We start from the raw sequence: 18,761 nt of genomic DNA, 5'->3' as shown, positions 1-18,761 counted from the left end.
CTAATATCAGTATAGTAAGACTCGATTGAGTTGCAAATAACAAATCAAGAAGGGTTAGTATAAGTCTCAAAGGAGGATATTAGATATTAGATCTTAGTGTATCATGAAATTCAGGAGCTGTACTACTTGCTAACAGTGAACTGAGACCAGGAGCACTTTGGAAAATCCAGGTCATTTTCTCTCTCCATCTCTCATCTCTGCTTCTGTATCTTCATTCTGTACTACTCCCCTCCCCTGCCCCAACACACACCACATATAACAGCTGATTACAAATCCCAGTTACCATTAGCTCCATGTTTTGTATAGATAGAGAAAAGCTGCCTTCTTTTTCTTCCCTTCCCGGGGGGGAAGCGTTATTTGCCCAGCTAGGTCAGGTGCCCACCCCTAAACTGCTGGCAGAGATCTCAGCTACCGTTGGAACAATGTGGATGGAGTAGTGTCTGGAAGGGAAAGAAATTCCTAGAAGAAAAGGTTCATGTTCATAGAGTTCCAAATCCTACCCATTCTTCAGTGCCTGCCCAGAGAATCAGGATTTTAGAACTGGAAATAGTCTAGCAGCTCACCTAATCTAGAACACTGACTTTATAGATGAAGAAGAGATGGGAATCCTCTTTTTTAATTACCCAGGTCCTCAGTTACATTTTTAAGAAATGTTTTTAGTTGTAGAAGGACACAATACCTTTGTTTTGTTTTTATTGGTGCTGAAGATAGGACTCAATGCCTCACAAGTCCTAGGCAAATGCTTTGCCACTGAGCTGTAACCCCAGCCCCTCAGTCACATTTAAAAAAAAAAAAGTTTGTGTGTATAAAATTTGTCAATGGACCTTTGTTTTTTATTTATGTGCAGTACTGAGGATCAAACCCAGTGCCTCATACATGTTAGGCACGTTCTCTATCACTGTGCTACAACCCTAGCCCTCAGTTACATTTTTGACCATCTTTCCTTAAAGTTTGTTACTCTAGCTTTCCAAATACGTGCCTTTAACTGGCTGAACGTAGCCACTGTTTGCTGATGCAAGAGTTTACTTCTTACATCTATGACTGCCTTAGGAGGTCCTATGTTATGCTTCAGAACCTACCTATTGGCTTACCTGTTGCATCTGCTTGTTCATTCTCTATCTCACAGGCACTTGTCCCTCTGCCAGTCACCAATACACCCTCCTCCAGGACCATGTTATTAAGCACTTTCTCATCTCTACACATTATTTAGTTTATCTCATTAATATCCTTAGACTTCTAACATCTGTATCTCTATCTTAGAAATCTCATCCTGAGTTCCAGAACAATGGATATTGCCACTTGGATATCCTGTAGTAAACATGTTGAAAACTCAAATCAAAATTGTTTCAATAAAATCTGTATCCCTTAACCCAGAAGGGGTACTGCCATCAATCCAATTCTAAGATAGCTGAAACTTCTTCCTGTCATCCACTACCTCTCCCAATCAGTCACCAAGTACAGTATATTCTGTTAGAATCTCCTCAGCCTCTCTTCTCTCCATTTCCATATCCAAAGTTTTAATCAAGTTCTTAGCCCCTCCTAATGACATAAGTAGACTACCAACTAGTTTCTCCCATAGCTAATCTGTACTCCTCTCTTTATTCTCTGCACTGCTGCTAGCATGATCATTCTAGAACACATATTAAACCACTTTATTCCTTAAAATCCCTCAATGGTTTGTCATAACTTAAAAATAAAGGTCAAATTTTAAACTATAGAACACTTGATATACAGCACTGCCTATTTTTTCTGGAAGAAGCTTCCAAATTTCCACCCAACCAAACTTTGCTTGGCCATAAAGATCTTATGGTCCCCCAAATATTCTACACTATTTCATGGGTTTTAGTCTTCAACCCTGTAAGTTCCTCTTCTTTCTGCCCAGCTCCTTTGTTTAGTTATCTTCTGTTTGGCCTCCCATGTATCATCAGGGAATGGTATGTTATACGCTGCATAAAATTTGTGCCTTCCTGGGTGAATTTATAAAATAAACCAAAAAGGTAGACCTTATCTTATAGGATTTTAGATCAGAAAGTAAAAGAAAAGATATAAATTTTATAAAATTACAGTTCAACTGAAGTAATGGCCACTTCAATTTGCTTTATGTTGTTGCTTGTTTCACTCTCTTCTTTTCTGCTATGGGTTTGCACCTTCCAAGTTAAGAAAACAAAACAGTATTTCTTACCTCAGGCTCTTTTTTCTAGCATACTTTGGCTCAAGCAGGAAGGTAACCCCAGCTCAACTAATGGCCAATTTTCTGGACTTCTGTTTAAGTAATAGGGAAATGAACCCCACCTCCCCCAACACCCCTCACTGGACACAAATCTGAAAGGCTGTAGCCCTGGAAAACTGAGAGAGAAAGATAAATACTGACTGGATATGGGACAATCAACCACAGTTAGAAATAGATCCAAGAGATGGAAAGAGGAAGCTCAATCCTGGACATAGTGCTTGATGACTAAATCAAGCCTCACCTGAAGTTAGTTTTGGAGATTTCTGCCTCCTCCCCAGTATAATATTCCCCTGTTACACATGAACCACTCTTTCCCCCCAATATTTCATGTTTGTTTTTCATTATCTTCTGCTTCATTCCACCAGTCACATTGTCCCCCAACACCATTTGAGGAATGGTCCATGTGTGAAGGGGTCCAGGTGGAGGTTTTCTGGCATTAGAAGTTTCATCCTGGCTAAAGATGGTTATACTGGGGAGGAGGTAGAAAACCTCAACCTCAATTCATCAATGCCTTTGTTGTAGGGACAAATGAGGCAAGGCACCGAAGATAGCAGGAAACAGTTTTATTTGGCTGCAGTCAGGTTCAGAGGGCGCAGCTTTTGCTGTAATCAATCAATCCCCTGAACCCCAAGTTCAGATAGTTTCAGAGTTTTATACCCAGTATGTAAGGGGAGGGGCTCAGAAGTTCACAGTCTACAGAAGTTCACATAAAAGCAGCTTCTCCTTTCACTGTTTTGGGAAAGTTAACCCTTCAAGGACAACACTTGAGAAGGGGAAAGCTTCTCCCCTTTCTGTCCTCCCCCTGCCAGCTGTTACCATGGAGCCCAATTGGTATACAAACTACTATACTGGATATGTTTGTGAAAAACTAGTAAGGGATGTCCAGCACCTGGAGTGCTGATTTCTTCCCGGCCAGTGGCCAAGTAAGATAGGGCAACATGAAAATAGGAAGTTTATCTACATTGAACTCTTCTGCAGACAGTCCTAAAATCAGCCATGGTGAAGATTTCTGGAGAAGCCCAGTTAAGACTTTTCTGTGGAGAAAGGGGGTGCCACTTAACCTTCTCTTATCTCACTTGATTAAAATGCTTTTGTTCAACTTCCATGTTCCTGTGAAAAAGGACGTTTTCCTACATAACCACAACAACATTACTGCACTCAGGATATTTACAATTGATTGATAATATCTGATAAAAATCACTTCAAATTTTTCCCAACTGACAGAAAATGTACTTTGTAGTTTTTAGCACCTATATTAGTTTAAAAGCCTTACTGTTTAGCATTTCATATTTAATCTTCAATCCACCTGAAATTGACTTTTGTGATCATGTGAGAAGTTCCCATTTTATACTGCTTTCCGAAAGAATAACTATATTGTCACAGAACCTTCACTAAATAGACCATCTTTTTCAAATAGCTGTGCGATGCCACCTTTGTCATAAATCAAGTTTGCTGTAAAGAAAAGGAAGGCAGCAGTCATAGAAAGGTAGTGGTTGCCTCAGAAGTGTCTTTGGGAAGGGTCTGGTTGTTCTATTTTTGTACGAATGGTGAAAAGTGCGTTAAAAAAAATTACTGACTTATATTTCAGAACGTGATTGTATGTTTCCCAATAAAGGGGGGGGGAACACTACCCCCAAGGAGGGGAGCACCAGAATCTTAGAAGTGAGCTCGTGGCTTGTCCTTCAGTGGGAAAGCTGGTGCGAGGCTCTAAGATGCAGATGTAGAGCCAAAGGTTGTCAAGGAGCAGACACAGCGCCTACAATCAGGGGAGAGTTCGGTCTAGAACTAAACGACAAGCACACACGGAGCCCCAAGCTCCCAGAGTTTCCCTAAGCCCAAGCCAGTGATAGGAGAAGCCTCCTTGGCCCGCTGGGAGCGGGATTCGAGTCGGAGCTACATCCTCGCGAGGACTGGGCAGCGCCGCGAAGGACTCTGGGAAGAGGTGGTGTTCGGGCTCCCCAGGGCAATCTGGGGCGGGGCTCCCGGCACGGGGTAGTCCTCTGTCTCTAGGCTCCCTCTGCGGGTTATTGGTGCTTTTAAGGAACAGTCCTGAAGCAGTTCCGAGGCTACGTTGAAGCCAAGTGGAGTCCGGGGGGCGAAGGAGCTGGGGGATTGTACAGACTGCTTTTCGGAGTCCAAGGGCCTGAGTTCCCGGATCGCTGCGTCCTCCTCCCTCCTTCCCTGCCCCGGGGTGGGAATCGCCCGCGGCCACCGTCTCCGCTCCTCTCCCGTCGCAGCCAGATTCTCGTGAGTTCTGAACCTTCTCGCTCCGAAGAATGTGCGTTCGGCTGAGAGTTTCTCAGGGCCGGCGGCCGCTTACTGTCATGGCCCGCTCTTCCAGACTTGTAGGAAGTGTTTAGAATACTTTTCGGCATAGATGACACTCCCGGAGAGACAGTGGTTTGGGATCCGAGGAAAGCGAAAGCCCGATGACATGCAGGCAGTAGGAACTATCAGAGAAGCAAAACCTCTGACGTGAAGTCTCTTACCAGAGCTCCTGGACTAAGACTGGAGCTAGAAGAGATACCGACCTCAGAGCTCTTGGGGACATTGGTTATTTTTAACCCTTTACTTTCTGGGAGCAGAGACTTGGTCAAGTAACTGCATCCAGGGCATGGAGAAAATGAAGAAGTCAGCCCCAATAGAGAGGCAAGTGTTATCTAGGATCTGGGGTGCTGGGCAACAGTCTATGAAGTGTGAACTGGAAAGGAGGAAAAAGAGTAATGTGAGGGAGTGGTTCGGTGACAAAGGACCAAAAGATTCCATTTAAGCATAGCAGAGTCCCAAGTGGCTAATCTGGTTTTTTCTTGCACGTGTGGTCTTCAGAACTTTTCTCCTCCCCTTTATCTTTGTAGTATTCTGCCCTTTCCTGTGAGGAGGAAGACCAGCTGAGTTTCAGGTGAGTTGGCTGACATTTCCTCTTCAGTCTCATTTGTCAGAAAGAATAGATACACTACCTCATCCCTTCCTTGGTAAGGGAAAGGAGAGCCATATTTTTTGAGTACTAATATGGGTACTGTGTTTTATCACTCCATGATTGGGTAGCTGAATAGGGTTAGATGAGTGCCCTACTCACCCTGGGTCATTTTAAAGATGTGTCAGCTAAAAACTTGTCAAGATTACTCAAAAAGTCGGTAGCATATGACTAAACTCTGCTGAACTACTCAAGATCAGGTTCAGAATCCAAATCTGTAGGATCCCTAGATTCTTGACACTGTGCTGGTGTTTACAAGCATCTACTATCTAAGTGATACTATCTGTATTATTCATCTCATGTGTCAGTGGTGTACTGCATTGTGTTCTCCAGTTTTTGTGTGTGTGAGGTGTTTGTTGTTTTTTTTTTTTTAAGCATAGGAAAGTTCAGGCACCTGAGTCCAAATGGTCCATCTCTACTGTATTGTTTTCTTCTTTTAGACAAATAATGCCCAGAGAATGCTCCTGATCTTTGTTTTCTCCATAAGACATTAATTCACTTAGCTGTTTAGGACTACTCTGCACTCAATGTTGTATATAAAACAAGTGGGGAGTCTGTATCTTTCAGGAGCTTACTCTCTTTAGAAGTTAATACATACTAATGAAATATATATAAGTCAGTGCTGTCCAATGCGATTTTCTGTGATGAGGGAAATGTGCTATTTTTGTGACTTTTACGGTGTCTACTTGCAGTATGTAGTTCCTGACCACTGAAATGTGGCTAGTGCAACTGAGAAAATTAATTTAAAATTTTATTTTGTTAATTTAAATTAAGTAGCCAATTATGGCTGGAGGTTACCATATCTGGCAGCCAGGTCTAGATATTTGAAACAGTATTTCAAAGTTAATTGATTTGGATTTAGTGCTCCTTAGACGCCTCAAAAACAATGCAAAACTCAGTGTACATGTTAATTGCTATTTGACTTTAGTTTGCTGGAGTGTAAAAGTCATTGCCAAATTTCAGGAACTTCATAGTCCAAATAAAATTATTCATTTTGAAACTATCATCATTTAAAATACATTTAAAGTTTTAAGATATTTATGCAAATGTGTTTCAGTATTTTATTACTATTGAAGTTTCCTATAAAGCAATAACTTTACAGAGTGTAAGCAAAAGTCTTATCATTGCATTACTTTTGCTCATTGCAAATAACCTTTCTTATGGCTTTTTATGTTTTCTTTGACTAATAACATGTAGGCTATTTAAAAATTAGTTAAGAACAGCCATAATTAATAATAATGACACTCTCAGAGTGTTAGATCTTAAGCTTTGACATAGGACTTGGTGCATTTACCATGTTCATTGCTTATTAGAATAGCAAAGGGTTTGTTTCATAGTTACCCCTAGCAGCTTAAATTTCTTGTCTGACACTAGTGTACTGGTCACACCCTGTTGTGGTTTTCTTCTCTATGCAAAGTTAGATAAATGAGGTTAGGAGTCTGAGTTAAAAAATATCTTTGAAAAAGGGCTGGGATTGTGGCTCAGTGGTAGAGTGCTTGCCTCAAATGTGTGAGGCACTGGGTTCAGTTCTCAGCATCGCATATAAATAAATGAATAAAATAAAGGTCCTTCAAAAACTAAAAAAAAAAATTAAATCTTCACAAAATAATTTGCCTAGTTTCTTAAAAATACTTCAGAGACAAAACGATCAAACACAATATGTGGTTGTTGTTTCCTGATATAAAGAAAAATTATGTAGAACATTTTTAAGACGGTTGGGGAAAATTTGAACCTGGTCTGGAGTGTTAGGGAATTATTAATTTTGTTGGATGTAATAACAGTATTGTAGGAGAATGCTGTTTAGAAATGTATGCTAAAGAATTTACATCTGAGCTGGGAATGGTGGTGACTTGGGAGGCTAAGACGGGAGGATTTCAAGTTTGAGGCCAGCCTGGGCAAGAGTGAGACCCTGTCTCAAAATATAAAATATAAAGGGCTGGGGGTGTAGCTCAGTGGTGGAACACCCCTGGGTCCAATCCCTAGTACTGCAAAAAAAAAAAAAAAAAAAAAAAAGTTTCAAGTCAATATAAATTTGAAGCCCAAAAGGCAAACCTCAAATCTCCTTTTAAATCTGAAGAAACTGTGGCCAAGAAAAGTGATTTGCTTAAAGCCATACACAGTATATAAGTTGCAGATCCAAGAATAAAACTATTTTTCCACTTAAACTTTTCTGCCAAAGTGAGGATGTAGCTTAGTGGTAGGGTGCTTACCCACCATGAATGAGGCCCTGGGTTCAATTCCAAGCAGCTCAAAAGAAAAAAAAAAAAATCTGCCAAACAGACATATATAAATGATACAAGGAGTGATTTTTTTTTTTTTAAGTGTACCTGTACGCAACTGTTTGGCATCACTACTTGGTCATTAAGAAATTTTTCTAAAATGTCAATGAATAATTTGTCATGAGTCTTTTTTATCTCATAGGATTTTGAAAGTGATTTTGAAAAGTTTTTTATTTGGATAATGCATGTCTTTTAACATGTTATGCAGGGACCTCTTTGCTCAGTCCAGATCTGTGCCATGGCAGAGACTGGGGAGGAGGAGACAGCATCTCCAGAAGCCTCAGGGTTCTCAGACTTGAGTGATTCAGAGTTCCTAGAGTTTCTGGATCTGGATGATGAGTCAAGTGCTTCAGTTAGCAAGCCTGGCCCTTCTGAACTCCCTGAAAAGGATGGCAAGTCTGTAAGCTTACAAAACTGGAAACGAGGATTGGATGTCTCTTCACCCATGGAAAGATTCCACTTAAAATATCTGTATGTCACGGACCTATCTACTCAGAACTGGTGTGAATTACAAATGGCATTTGAAAAGGAGCTTCCTGATTTTTTGACACCTGAGAAAGCAGCTGTTTTGGACACTGGTGCCAGCATCCACCTAGCTAGAGAATTAGAACTTCATGATCTTGTGACTGTTCCCATCACCACTAAAGAAGATAATTGGGCAGTTAAGTTTCTGAATATGCTATCAATGATTCCTACCCTGCAATCAGAGGGGTGCATCAGAGAGTTTCCAGTGTTTGGGGAGGTGGAGGGTGTGTTTCTTGTTGGAGTGATTGATGAGTTGCACTATACAGCCAAAGGGGAACTGGAACTGGCTGAACTCAAGACACGTAGGCGCCCCATGCTCCCTCTGGAAGCTCAGAAAAAGAAAGACTGTTTTCAAGTTAGGCTATACAAATTTATCTTTGATGCCATGGTGCAAGGGAAAGTAACCCCTGAGATCCTAATCCACCACACAAAATTGTGTCCAGACAAGCCACTGGGGCCTTCAGTGCTACGGCATGCCCGGCAGGGAGGCTTTTCTGTGAAGTCTTTGGGTGACCTCATGGAACTAGTCTTCTTGTCTCTAACACTATCTGACCTCCCAGTTATTGATATTCTAAAGATTGAATATATCCATCAAGAGACTGCCACTGCATTAGGTACAGAGATTGTAGCCTTTGAAGAGAAGGAGATGAGAGACAAGGTACAGCATTATATGGCTTACTGGATGGGCCACCGAGAGCCTCAAGGGGTTGATGTGGAAGAGGCTTGGAAGTGCCGTACATGCAACTATGCAGACATTTGTGAGTGGAGGAAGGGCAGTGGAGTGCTCAGCTCCACAATGGAACCTCAAACCAAAAAAGCCAAATGAATAGAAGAAATGTTGGTCTTTCCTGCTCCTAATGTACCTAAAGAAAAGAGTACTCACTTCTGAGCATGGCTTCCATGGATATTGTTCTTATTTTTTAATATTTCTACAACCTCTAATCACAATCAGTCCAGGACCAGGGTTCACAGCTGAGTAGGAGAGATCTGGAATTACATTGTCTCTGAGCTTTGACATGGATTGCCAAGAGTAAAGATGCTCATCATGGCTGGAGCAAAGGCAATACCTTCAGCAAGCATTGTTTTCCTAAGAAGACTCTTTAGGTTCTAATAAATCTTATTTTTTTCTCAAAGTTTCTATATTTTACATTATAAAATAAATGAAATGTTGTCCAGTTGGACTGGTTTTTTTTGTATGTGGGGGTGTCAATCTCGATTCTTCAGAAATGACCAATGTACATAGTTGTGTATATGTTATAATAAGTCTGTAAATTTACATATAAATATTTTGGAAGCAGAATTAGAGTAGATCAAGAATTTAAAACAATTATAATAAATATTCTCAAATAGATAAGGGAAATTGAAAAAGTGAAAATACTAGATACGAGAAATACATATGAAGTATATGTAACATTCACACACACACACCTGGGTATATGCTACAATTTATATGAGTACAACAGTAAGTATGAGAGGGCTGAGGATATGGCTTAGTGGTAGAGCACTTGTCTAACATACACAAGGCCAGGGATTCAATCCCCAGCACTACAGAACAAAGAAACAAACAAACCAAAACACGCAGTAAATATGAACAAGAATGTACTTTGTAGTACTTCCACAACAAGCCTAGAACCCACCCAGATACCAACCAACAGAAGAGTGAATGATATTGTATAGCAGTCAAAACAAATGAACCACAATGACATGTAACAATACTTTGAATCTTTTTTTTTTAAAAGATTTCTTTTTTAGTTGTAGATGGACACAATATCTTTATTTTGTTTATTTTTGTGTGTGTGGTGCTCAGGATGGAACCCAGTGCCCACACTTTAGGCAAGTGCTCTACCACTGAGCTACAACTCCAGCCCCGGTATGTAAGAATCTTAGCAACCTATTAGGTTAAAAAAGTAGGTTCCAGAAAATTACATACAGCATACCCTTTTTATAAGTGAAAAATAACAACAGAAACTTTAAAAAATTTTTTTAAATCATTGGTATTTATTTATTTATATGTGGTGCTGAGAATTGAACCCAGTGCCTCACATAAGTCAGGCAAGTACGCTACTGCTGAGCCACAGCCCTGACCCCTAATAAAAACATTTTAAGGAAAATGTATAGGTAGTGGGGAGAAATTTCAATGCACCTTAAAAGGCAATGGAGCCCTAGTTACAAACATCACCAAAGAGATCAGAGGAAGGAATGATATAGATGTCATTTGAAGTATAAGAACTTGTTCATGAAGATACTACTGGAGAATTTGCAGGAATAGTTGGATTGGGGGAGGGCAGTTGGTATGGGTGGAGTTTCTGTACTAATGGATGGTGAAGAGTTAGAAGAACATGGTGAATATTCTTATTGTGACTTCGTGTTATACATGAGCTGTTAACATCTGGGCATCAATAGAAGATTCAATGGGTAACCTTTTATGAGCTACACATACTCTTATATATTTCTTTTCATTGACAAGTTGTGTGCCAGGCATTGTGCTAAATATTTTATATGGTGAAATCTGTGTATCAGTTATCCCCAGTGAAGGGACTGAGGCTTAAAAAATGTTAAAAATTACTCTCCCAACCTCCCATTGTATGGAAGTGGTAAATTCCAATTGAGATAGGTCTGATTGCAGTTCTTATGCTCTTAATCATTAATTTGTAAAGTTTTTCTTGCTGTTATTAAGTCTCCTGGACTATGAGCATCCCTTTTCTGAACTGCTGAGATCACAGTGTTTTGGATTTCTGATTTTTCCCCGCAGATTTTGGAATATTTGCACATACACAATGAGATATTTTGGGAGTGGGGCCAATGTCTAAGCAAGGACTTCACTTACGTTTTATATATACTTTATACACATAGACTGAAGGTAATTTTATACAAAATTGCTTATACACCTGCATTTTTACTCATCATAATGAGTTTGGAGTGGAATTTTCTGCTTGTATCATGTTGGCATTCAAAGTCTCAGATTTTGGAACATTTCAAAATTTGGGTTAGAAATGTGAAATGTTGTATTACTATGGGACTTGTATTATTCTGGGACTTAGTAAATTTAGAATTAAACCAGGGATGTAGTAAACTGGACTTTCTAAAGTAAACAGTATTAAGCTAATTGTCTTCAAGAAAAAAACTTGCTCAGGGTTCTACAGCATCATCTTAAGTTATATAAGAAATTTCAAGAACAGAAAAAAAAAAAACGGTTTCAGATAGTGACACTCAGAATCCAGTAATTTTCTGAGATCCCTAATCTTTATTTTAGATTAACATTTTAGTTATCTTTTTGTATTATAAGGATAAGTTGAGGCATCTGTAGTTGGGACTACCCCAGGATCAGTACTATGGTGCGCATGCTTGTACCATCCCAAAATTAATATGTTGAACTTCAAACCTCCCAAGGTGGTGGTAGGAGGTGGACCTTTGAGAAGTTATTAGGCAGTGCAGAAGAGCCCTCTTAAATGGAATTGGTGCTCTCATAAAAGAGGACCAAGGGAACACTTTTGCCTTTACGACTATGTGAGGACATAGCAAGTCACAACCTGTGAAACAGAACAGGCTCTCACAAGACCATGATTCTTCCAGAACCTTGATCTTGGACTTCTCAGCCTCCAGCACTGTCAGAAATAATTTTCTTTATAAGTCCCCCACCTTGTGATATTTTGTTATAGTATCCTTGATAGCTAAGACAATCACTGATGCTGTTCTCTACACACAGTATGTAAATGTTGTAGACTTTATATAATCTAATAATTTCTTTCTGGTGAATTCTGCCTAAGGTTTCTAGACTCCAAATTGAGTCCCTCTTGGATGTTTGTTCAGTAAGTGGATAAATGAAAAAAGACATTACAACAAGTCTATTAATGTTTTTTTAAAAAATGTGCTCTTTGCACTAGGAAATTAGTTAAACCCCTTAATTTGGGCTAGATGTAACTGTTTATAATATGATAGAAATCACCAGAACAATAGTGGCTAAACAAAACAGAAATTTATTTTTCTCTCGTTCAAAAGAATACTAAATATAGTTATTCTATGTCTGGTGTGCACCCATGGTATCAGGAACCCAGTTTTCTTCTCTTGTTTCTCTGGCATCAACATGAGTCTTCAGTCTAAAATGACTGCTCAAATTCCATACACCCATTATACATTCAGCATGAAGTTGGAATAGGAGAAGGGCATCTCTATAAAAACACACTTTAAATTTGTACCCCTTCTTACACTTACATCCCACTGGCCAAAATTTGGTCACTTGGTCTTAGTTGCAAAGACGGCTGGGATATAGAGTATTGATTATGGGTAAGCATATACCCAGCCAAAACCTAGAGATTCTATGATTGCAAAAAATAGGGAGAACAGAGAGAGGATTCCAGGAATATAGTGGAATCCAAAGCACCAGAAGGAAATCTTTCTCTTCACCTAGAAAGCAATTGCATTGGCAGAATATGTCTGATGAAACTATTTTGGAACTCGAGTCCATTGAAGGCTTGCAACTTCCAGGGGAAGACTTAGATGCTAAATTGTGGTTAAATTTGGTCAATTTCAACTTTTAGTTCAGTAGAGCTAACATGCTCCACACCTCACTCCTGAGGCAGGCTGCTATGTATGTATACACAGAGCAGTTTGCACACAACTCAGGGGGCCAGAGTGGGGAAAAAGAACCTGTCGTTCAAATAGAATCTATCCCCTGATTGCTGCTTCCTATCACAGCATTGCAGAGAAAGAGGAGGTGGCCACAGTTGCTGCCCCTCCTCTCTTTGTTACAGCTTCTCCCCCTCTGGTTGAAGTAACTTACAGAGAATTTAAAGAGCTGGCTTCATTTTCCCTCTTTTGGACGCCAGACATTGAAGACTATGGGCATTCAACAGTAACTGAGTATATTAGGAAAACTAGAAATCACAAAAGGCCTTAAAAGTTAAGTTTGCAACATAGGTTGACTATTGGCATAGACATAACCTAAAGCAATCTAAGCACAAAAACAACAACAAACTCTGAGAAATTGGGAGAATCTAATTTGCAGACTTAACACATTGTTAGATTCAGATATGCAGTTTTCAATAAAAACCACAAGCACACAAAGAAATAGGAAAGTTTTGCCCATTCGAAGGGAAAAAATAAGCCAACAGAAACTGTCTCTGTAAAAAGGCCTGATAGCACTATTAGACAAAGACTTTAAAACAATTGTCTTAAAAATGCTTAAAGAACTGGGCTGGGGTTGTGGCTCAGCAGTAGAGCGCTCACCCAGCATGAGCAAAGTCGTGGGTTTGATCCTCAGCACCTCAGAAGAAAAATAAATAAATAAAGGTATAAAAAATGCTCAAAGAACTAAAGAAAGGGAGAAAGTCAAGAAAATGATTGTCCAAATAAAATGATCATCACATAAAAGGGATCCTTTGTCGCCAACTAGCCAGGCTCACAACCTGAGCTGGGTTCACAAAATCTGGCTACCTCAATAACTAAGAAAATGGCGAAAGAAACATGTAACACACAGAAATACCTTTTGCTTGCAGGAATCAGTGATGGCTCTCAACCTTAAAGGTCTGTTGGAAATACAGAGCTTGTACCTGGATTCTTTATTTTTATAGGGGGGCACACAAAGGTAGGTTCAATGGAATGTTCTTTCCAAATAAGGCCAGGGGTCAGGTTTCAGGGGGTTGAGTCTAACTTCATGATGTCTTGTGGTTAGCAGATTGACTGACATCTTGGAAGGCCACACTCATCTCAGGTGCTGTGTAGGATCAAAGGCAGAGCAAGTGAAAAGGACATATACATCGCACAGCCCAGTCAGAGAAGTAATGTCAGTCCAGTCCCCTCAAGTGCTCAAATGCTCACAGCTGGCTCACACAGCCCATGGCTGGCTCATGACAAATCCTCAATAAGATTATTAGCAGATTATTCATCAGAAAATGGAGGCCAGAAAGAAGTGGACCAATATTGAAGGTACTAAAAGAAGAAGGAAAAAAGACCCCTGTCAATGAATGATTTTATTAATCCTATATTCAGCAAAACTTTAAAACTGAGAGAGAATTAAGACATTCTAAGAATTAAAAAAAAAAAACAACTTACAAGAGCTTAGCAGAGGAACCGTGACTGCTGGATAAGTTTCACCACTTCCTGCAGAGCATCATTGAGGAGAGGAATGTGGTGTCTTTTAAACCCTCTGCTTATAAGGCATCACTCATTAACCCCATCCAGGACCCCACACAATCCTCTCGGGGTTACAGTTTCTCTGACTTTCTTTGTTCTGATGTCCTTAACAATATTGAGGAGGACCTGTCAGAATGTCATATAAAGTGGACCATACAGCATGTAGCCTTCTCAGACTGGCTTTTTTCCCTAGCAGCATCCCAGGAACCATTGACATTCAGGGATGTGGCCATTGATTTCTCTGAAGAGGAATGGAAATGCCTGGACCCTGCTCAGCAGACTTTATATGGAGATGTGATGTTAGAGATCTATTGAAACCTAGTCTTTGTAGGTATGTCTTTTCATTAAAACCCAGAATTTTCAGGAGAGCTGGAAATAAAATATTTTTTTGCAAAACTTGAAAAAAAAAAACTTAAGAGTTTATTGTTAGTGCTATACCTGCCCTGCAAGATAATGTTTCAAGAAGTCCTAAGGTGAAAAGCAAAATACAAAAACCAATGAAAATAAGGCAAACAGACAAGCAATCACAAAAGCTAGCACTGTTATAATAATGGTTTTAATTACATTTTTATTTGCTCTGAGATTTAAGAGACAAATATTTTTTTAAAAAATAGTCATAGTCTAGGGGCTGGGGATGTGGCTCAAGCGGTAGCGTGCTGGCCTGGCACGTGTGCGGCCCGGGTTCGATCCTCAGCACCACATACAAACAAAGATGCTGTGTCCACCGAAAACTAAAAAATAAATATTAAAATTCTCTCTCTCTCTCTCTCTCTCTCTCTCTTTCTCTCTCTCTCTCCCTCTATCTTTAAAAAAATAGTCATAGTCTAAAAGCTAGTAATTTTGACTTATAACTTCATATTTTGATTTCTACATAATTTAGGAGACTTGCATTTAAGAGAATTATTTATGTTTGAGAGCACACCATGTAGAAAGAAGTAATTTTTTGTTACCAAGAACTGAAAGAAATGGGGACAAAGCTATGAAAGAGTAGTTTTTGTATATTATAGAAATTAAAATGGTATAAATTCAAATTAAAGTGTAACATTAGAATGTTAAATGTAATTCTTATAGTAATCACAGAGATATCTATAGACTATAAACAAAAAGAAATAAACTAAAAAATTGCAAGAAACAAACTAAACATGATAGTAATTTGTGAAATTAAGGACAAAAATCTACAAGGCATATAGAATACAAATTGCAAAATAATAGAAATAGGTCCTTCCTTGTCAGTAAGTGCCAATTAATTCAACTATCCAATCAGATTGGTAGAAAGTATAAAAACACATGATCCAACTATATGTTGTCTATATGGGACTCACTTTAGATCCAAAGACACAAATAGACTAAAAGAATAGAAAAGGGCATTTCATGGAAATAATAACCAAAATGCAGCAGGGGAGGCGAACAAACAAACTTTTAAATCCAGAAAGTTTATAAGAAATAGAGGACATTATATATTTAAAAAGGTCCAATACAGCAAGAAAATATAAATATTTACTCACCCAATTGCACAGCATCAAATCTGAGAAGCAAAAATGACAGAATTGAATGGAGAAATAGTTAAATAATTAAAACTGCAGATATCAGTATCCCATTCTCAATAATGGATAAAATCCATTACTAAAGAAATAGAGGACTCGAAAACATGCAATATATCAATTAGATCTAATAGACATTAGAGCATGATCCAAAAATGGAATGCTACTCTTACCATGTACATATGTAACATTTTTCAGGATAGACCATGTTAGGTCACAAATTGTTATATGTCCATACAGAGTATTTTCTCCAACTACAACTGGAAGCAATTAGAAATTAGAAGCAAAATAAACTGGAAAAATTCATGAATTTATGGATCAAAGAAAAAAATCTCACATTAGGAAATATTTATAGATGGATGAACAAAACATAATATTGCAAAACTTACAGAAGATAGTGAAAGCAACGTAATGGAAAACTATAGCTATAAATTCTTACATTAAAAAACAAGAGCTAGGCACAATGGTATACTCTTGTAATCCTAGCAACTCAGGAGGCTGAGGCAGGAGCATTGCAAGTTCAAAGGCAGCATCAGCAACTTTGCAAGGCTCTGAGGAATTTAGAACCTGTCTCAAAAAATAGAAAGAGGGCTGGGGATGTGGCTTAAGCTGTAACGCGCTAGCCTGGCGTGCGTGGGGCACTGGGTTCGATCCTCAACAACACATAAAAATAAAATAAAGATGTTGTGTCCACCGAAAACTAAACAATAAATATTAAAAAATTCTCTCTCTCTCCTCTCTCTCTCTTTAAAAAAATATATAATATATATGGCTGGGGATGTTCACTGGTAAAGCACCCCTAGGTTTAATCACTGATATCAAAAACAAAACACACAGAAAACCCCCAAGAAAGATCTCAAATCAACAACCTAACTTTAAAACCTTAGAAACTGGAAAAAAAAAGCTTGCAGAAGGAAAGAAACAAAGATTAGAGAAAGGATAAGCAAAATAATGAATAGAAACACAACAAAGTCAATGACGCTCTGAGATGGTTCTTTGACCAACTTCTAGCTAAGTGGACTAAGGGAAAAAGAGAAGACTCAAATTACTTAAATCAGAAATTGGAGACAAGACTACCAATTCCACAGAAATATAAAGGATTGTGAGTGATATGAACAAGTTTATGCCAAAAATTGGATAAACCCAGATGAAATGGACAAGTTGCTAAGAACACAGACCTACCAAGACTAAATCATGGAGGAATAGAAAATCTGAGTAGATCTACATATGAACCAGCTTTATTGTGCACTGGCTATTTGCATGTACGCGACAGAACACTCACACATAAGGCAAGTTGTACATAAAATGTATTTATTACTTATACAGATAGGCCACAAAGGAACAACAAAATCCTAGACTTTTGGGCAATTCAGCCTTAAAGTGCAGGTCAGCTTCCCAGAGTGATGGTGGCTTGTCTGTGTGTAATCCACTTGCATTGCAGCTGAGGGACTCTGGAAAGCAGTACATGATACAACTAGTGTTAAAGGCCATCCTATATCTGGGGGTTGGAGACAGGAATAGAGTTGGGCTGTTCCAGCCAGCTTCTCCTTCTCTCAGCATATTGCATTTCCACCTCTTTCTTGATAACTTCAAGCAAGAATCAAGGAGAACAGTGTCACTCCAACGTTACCCAGGGAACTGTCCTTGAATATAACTAGTAATGAGACTGAATCAGAAAATTAAAAATCTCTGAGAAAAAAAACCTGAGCCTGATGACTTCACTGCACAATTGTACTGAACATTTACAGAAGAGCTAATGCCAATCATTCTCAATCTGTTCTAATAATTTGATGATTAGGAAGCTTCTTGTAGCTTATTGTATGAGTCCAGCATTATCCTAGCATCAAAGACAGATAAAGACTACAAGAAAGAAAACTAGAGGCCAAAATCACTTGTGAACATTGATGCAAAAATCCTCAAAGTAACTGACCAAATTCAGCAGCACATTTTAGAAATATAATGATGACCAAGTGGTATTTATTTCTGGAATGCAAGAATGGTTCAACATTTGAAAATCAGTCAATATAATATGTTATATTAACAAATGAAGGGGAAACCCACCTGATAGTTTCAGATGATTCAGAGAAAGTATCTGACAAAATTCAACATTCGTTCATAATAAAAATACCAAAAAGCTGGGAATGAATGAAACTCAGTTGGTTCTTTGACTAACTTTTAGGTAGGTGGACTAAGGAAAAAAAAAGACACAAATTACTTAAATCAGAAATTAGGGACATTACTACCAATTCCATAGAAATATAAAGGATATACAACCTCAACTTTATGCCAATAAATTTGAGAGTTTGTGTGAAGTAGGCAAATTCCTTGAAAAATGCAAACCACCAATATTCTCAAGAAGTTTATATCCCAAACAGTCCTATATCTAATAAAGAAAGCAAAACTGTTCTCTTATTATTTCTGTTCATTGCTGTAGTGGAGGATCAAGTAAAGGCATCCAGACTGCAAAGGAAGAAGTAATTTTATCTGAAGATGACATAATCATCTGTGTACAAACTGTGGAAACACTTAAAATGCTACTAGGCCAATATTCAAATATAAATTGTATCTGTATATACTAGCAACAAATACAAATCTCTTATACAATTTATAATAGCATAAAATATGAAATATTTAGGGATAAATCTGACAGAATTTCACTGAATCTATAAAACATTCATGAGATAAATTTAAAAACCTAAATAAGTGGAAAGATCTACTATGCTCCTGAATTGAAACATTAATATTATTAAAATGTCAGTTCTCTTCAAATTGATATATACATTCAAGACCTTGGATATAGAAAACTCCATGATATATTTATGGAGATAAAACTATAGACACATTCACCTTTATTCTGTATTCACAAATATTTACTGAGTACTTATATAGCAGGTTGTCAAAATATAGTTATGAACAAGATAAAAATGTTTACTCTCATAAAACATGTCACATGTACTATGAGAGAGGGGAAAATAAAGGAGAAATCAAGAATGGTTCCTAAGTTTCTGCTTGTGTAACCAGGTGTATGATGATGGTGTGGTGATTAAACTAGGAGAAGTGCAGGAATTATGAGTTTGTTT

General features: G+C 38.4%; 1 protein-coding gene across 10 annotated transcripts in view; it reads left to right on the top strand.

Moving 5' to 3' along the window:
- The window catches only part of Exo5 (exonuclease 5), a 65,071-nt gene that overhangs the window by 7,697 nt on the left and 38,613 nt on the right, over nt 1-18,761 (top strand). For 2 of the 10 annotated variants that reach the window (XR_009224308.1, XR_009224307.1), the window contains exons 1-2: nt 2,914-4,477; nt 5,086-5,129. Coding sequence is in view for 2 of the 10 variants with exons in the window: in XM_046468634.2 (XP_046324590.1) it covers nt 7,722-8,834 (1,113 nt within the window). In the remaining 8 variants the exon portion in view is untranslated. Of the gene's footprint in view, nt 1-2,913; nt 4,478-5,085; nt 5,130-7,691; nt 9,184-18,761 lie in introns of those variants that run through there. The other 8 variants (XR_009224302.1, XR_006857105.2, XM_046468632.2 and 5 more) reach the window with 7 other exon arrangements.

The sequence above is a fragment of the Marmota monax genome, unplaced genomic scaffold (genome assembly GCF_021218885.2).
Source record: "Marmota monax isolate L192 unplaced genomic scaffold, Marmota_monax_Labrador192_F-V1.1 WCK01_AAM20220418_F8-fsc00008, whole genome shotgun sequence".
NCBI classification, from domain to species: Eukaryota; Metazoa; Chordata; class Mammalia; order Rodentia; family Sciuridae; genus Marmota; species Marmota monax.
This window is presented reverse-complemented; position numbering and strand designations above follow the sequence as displayed.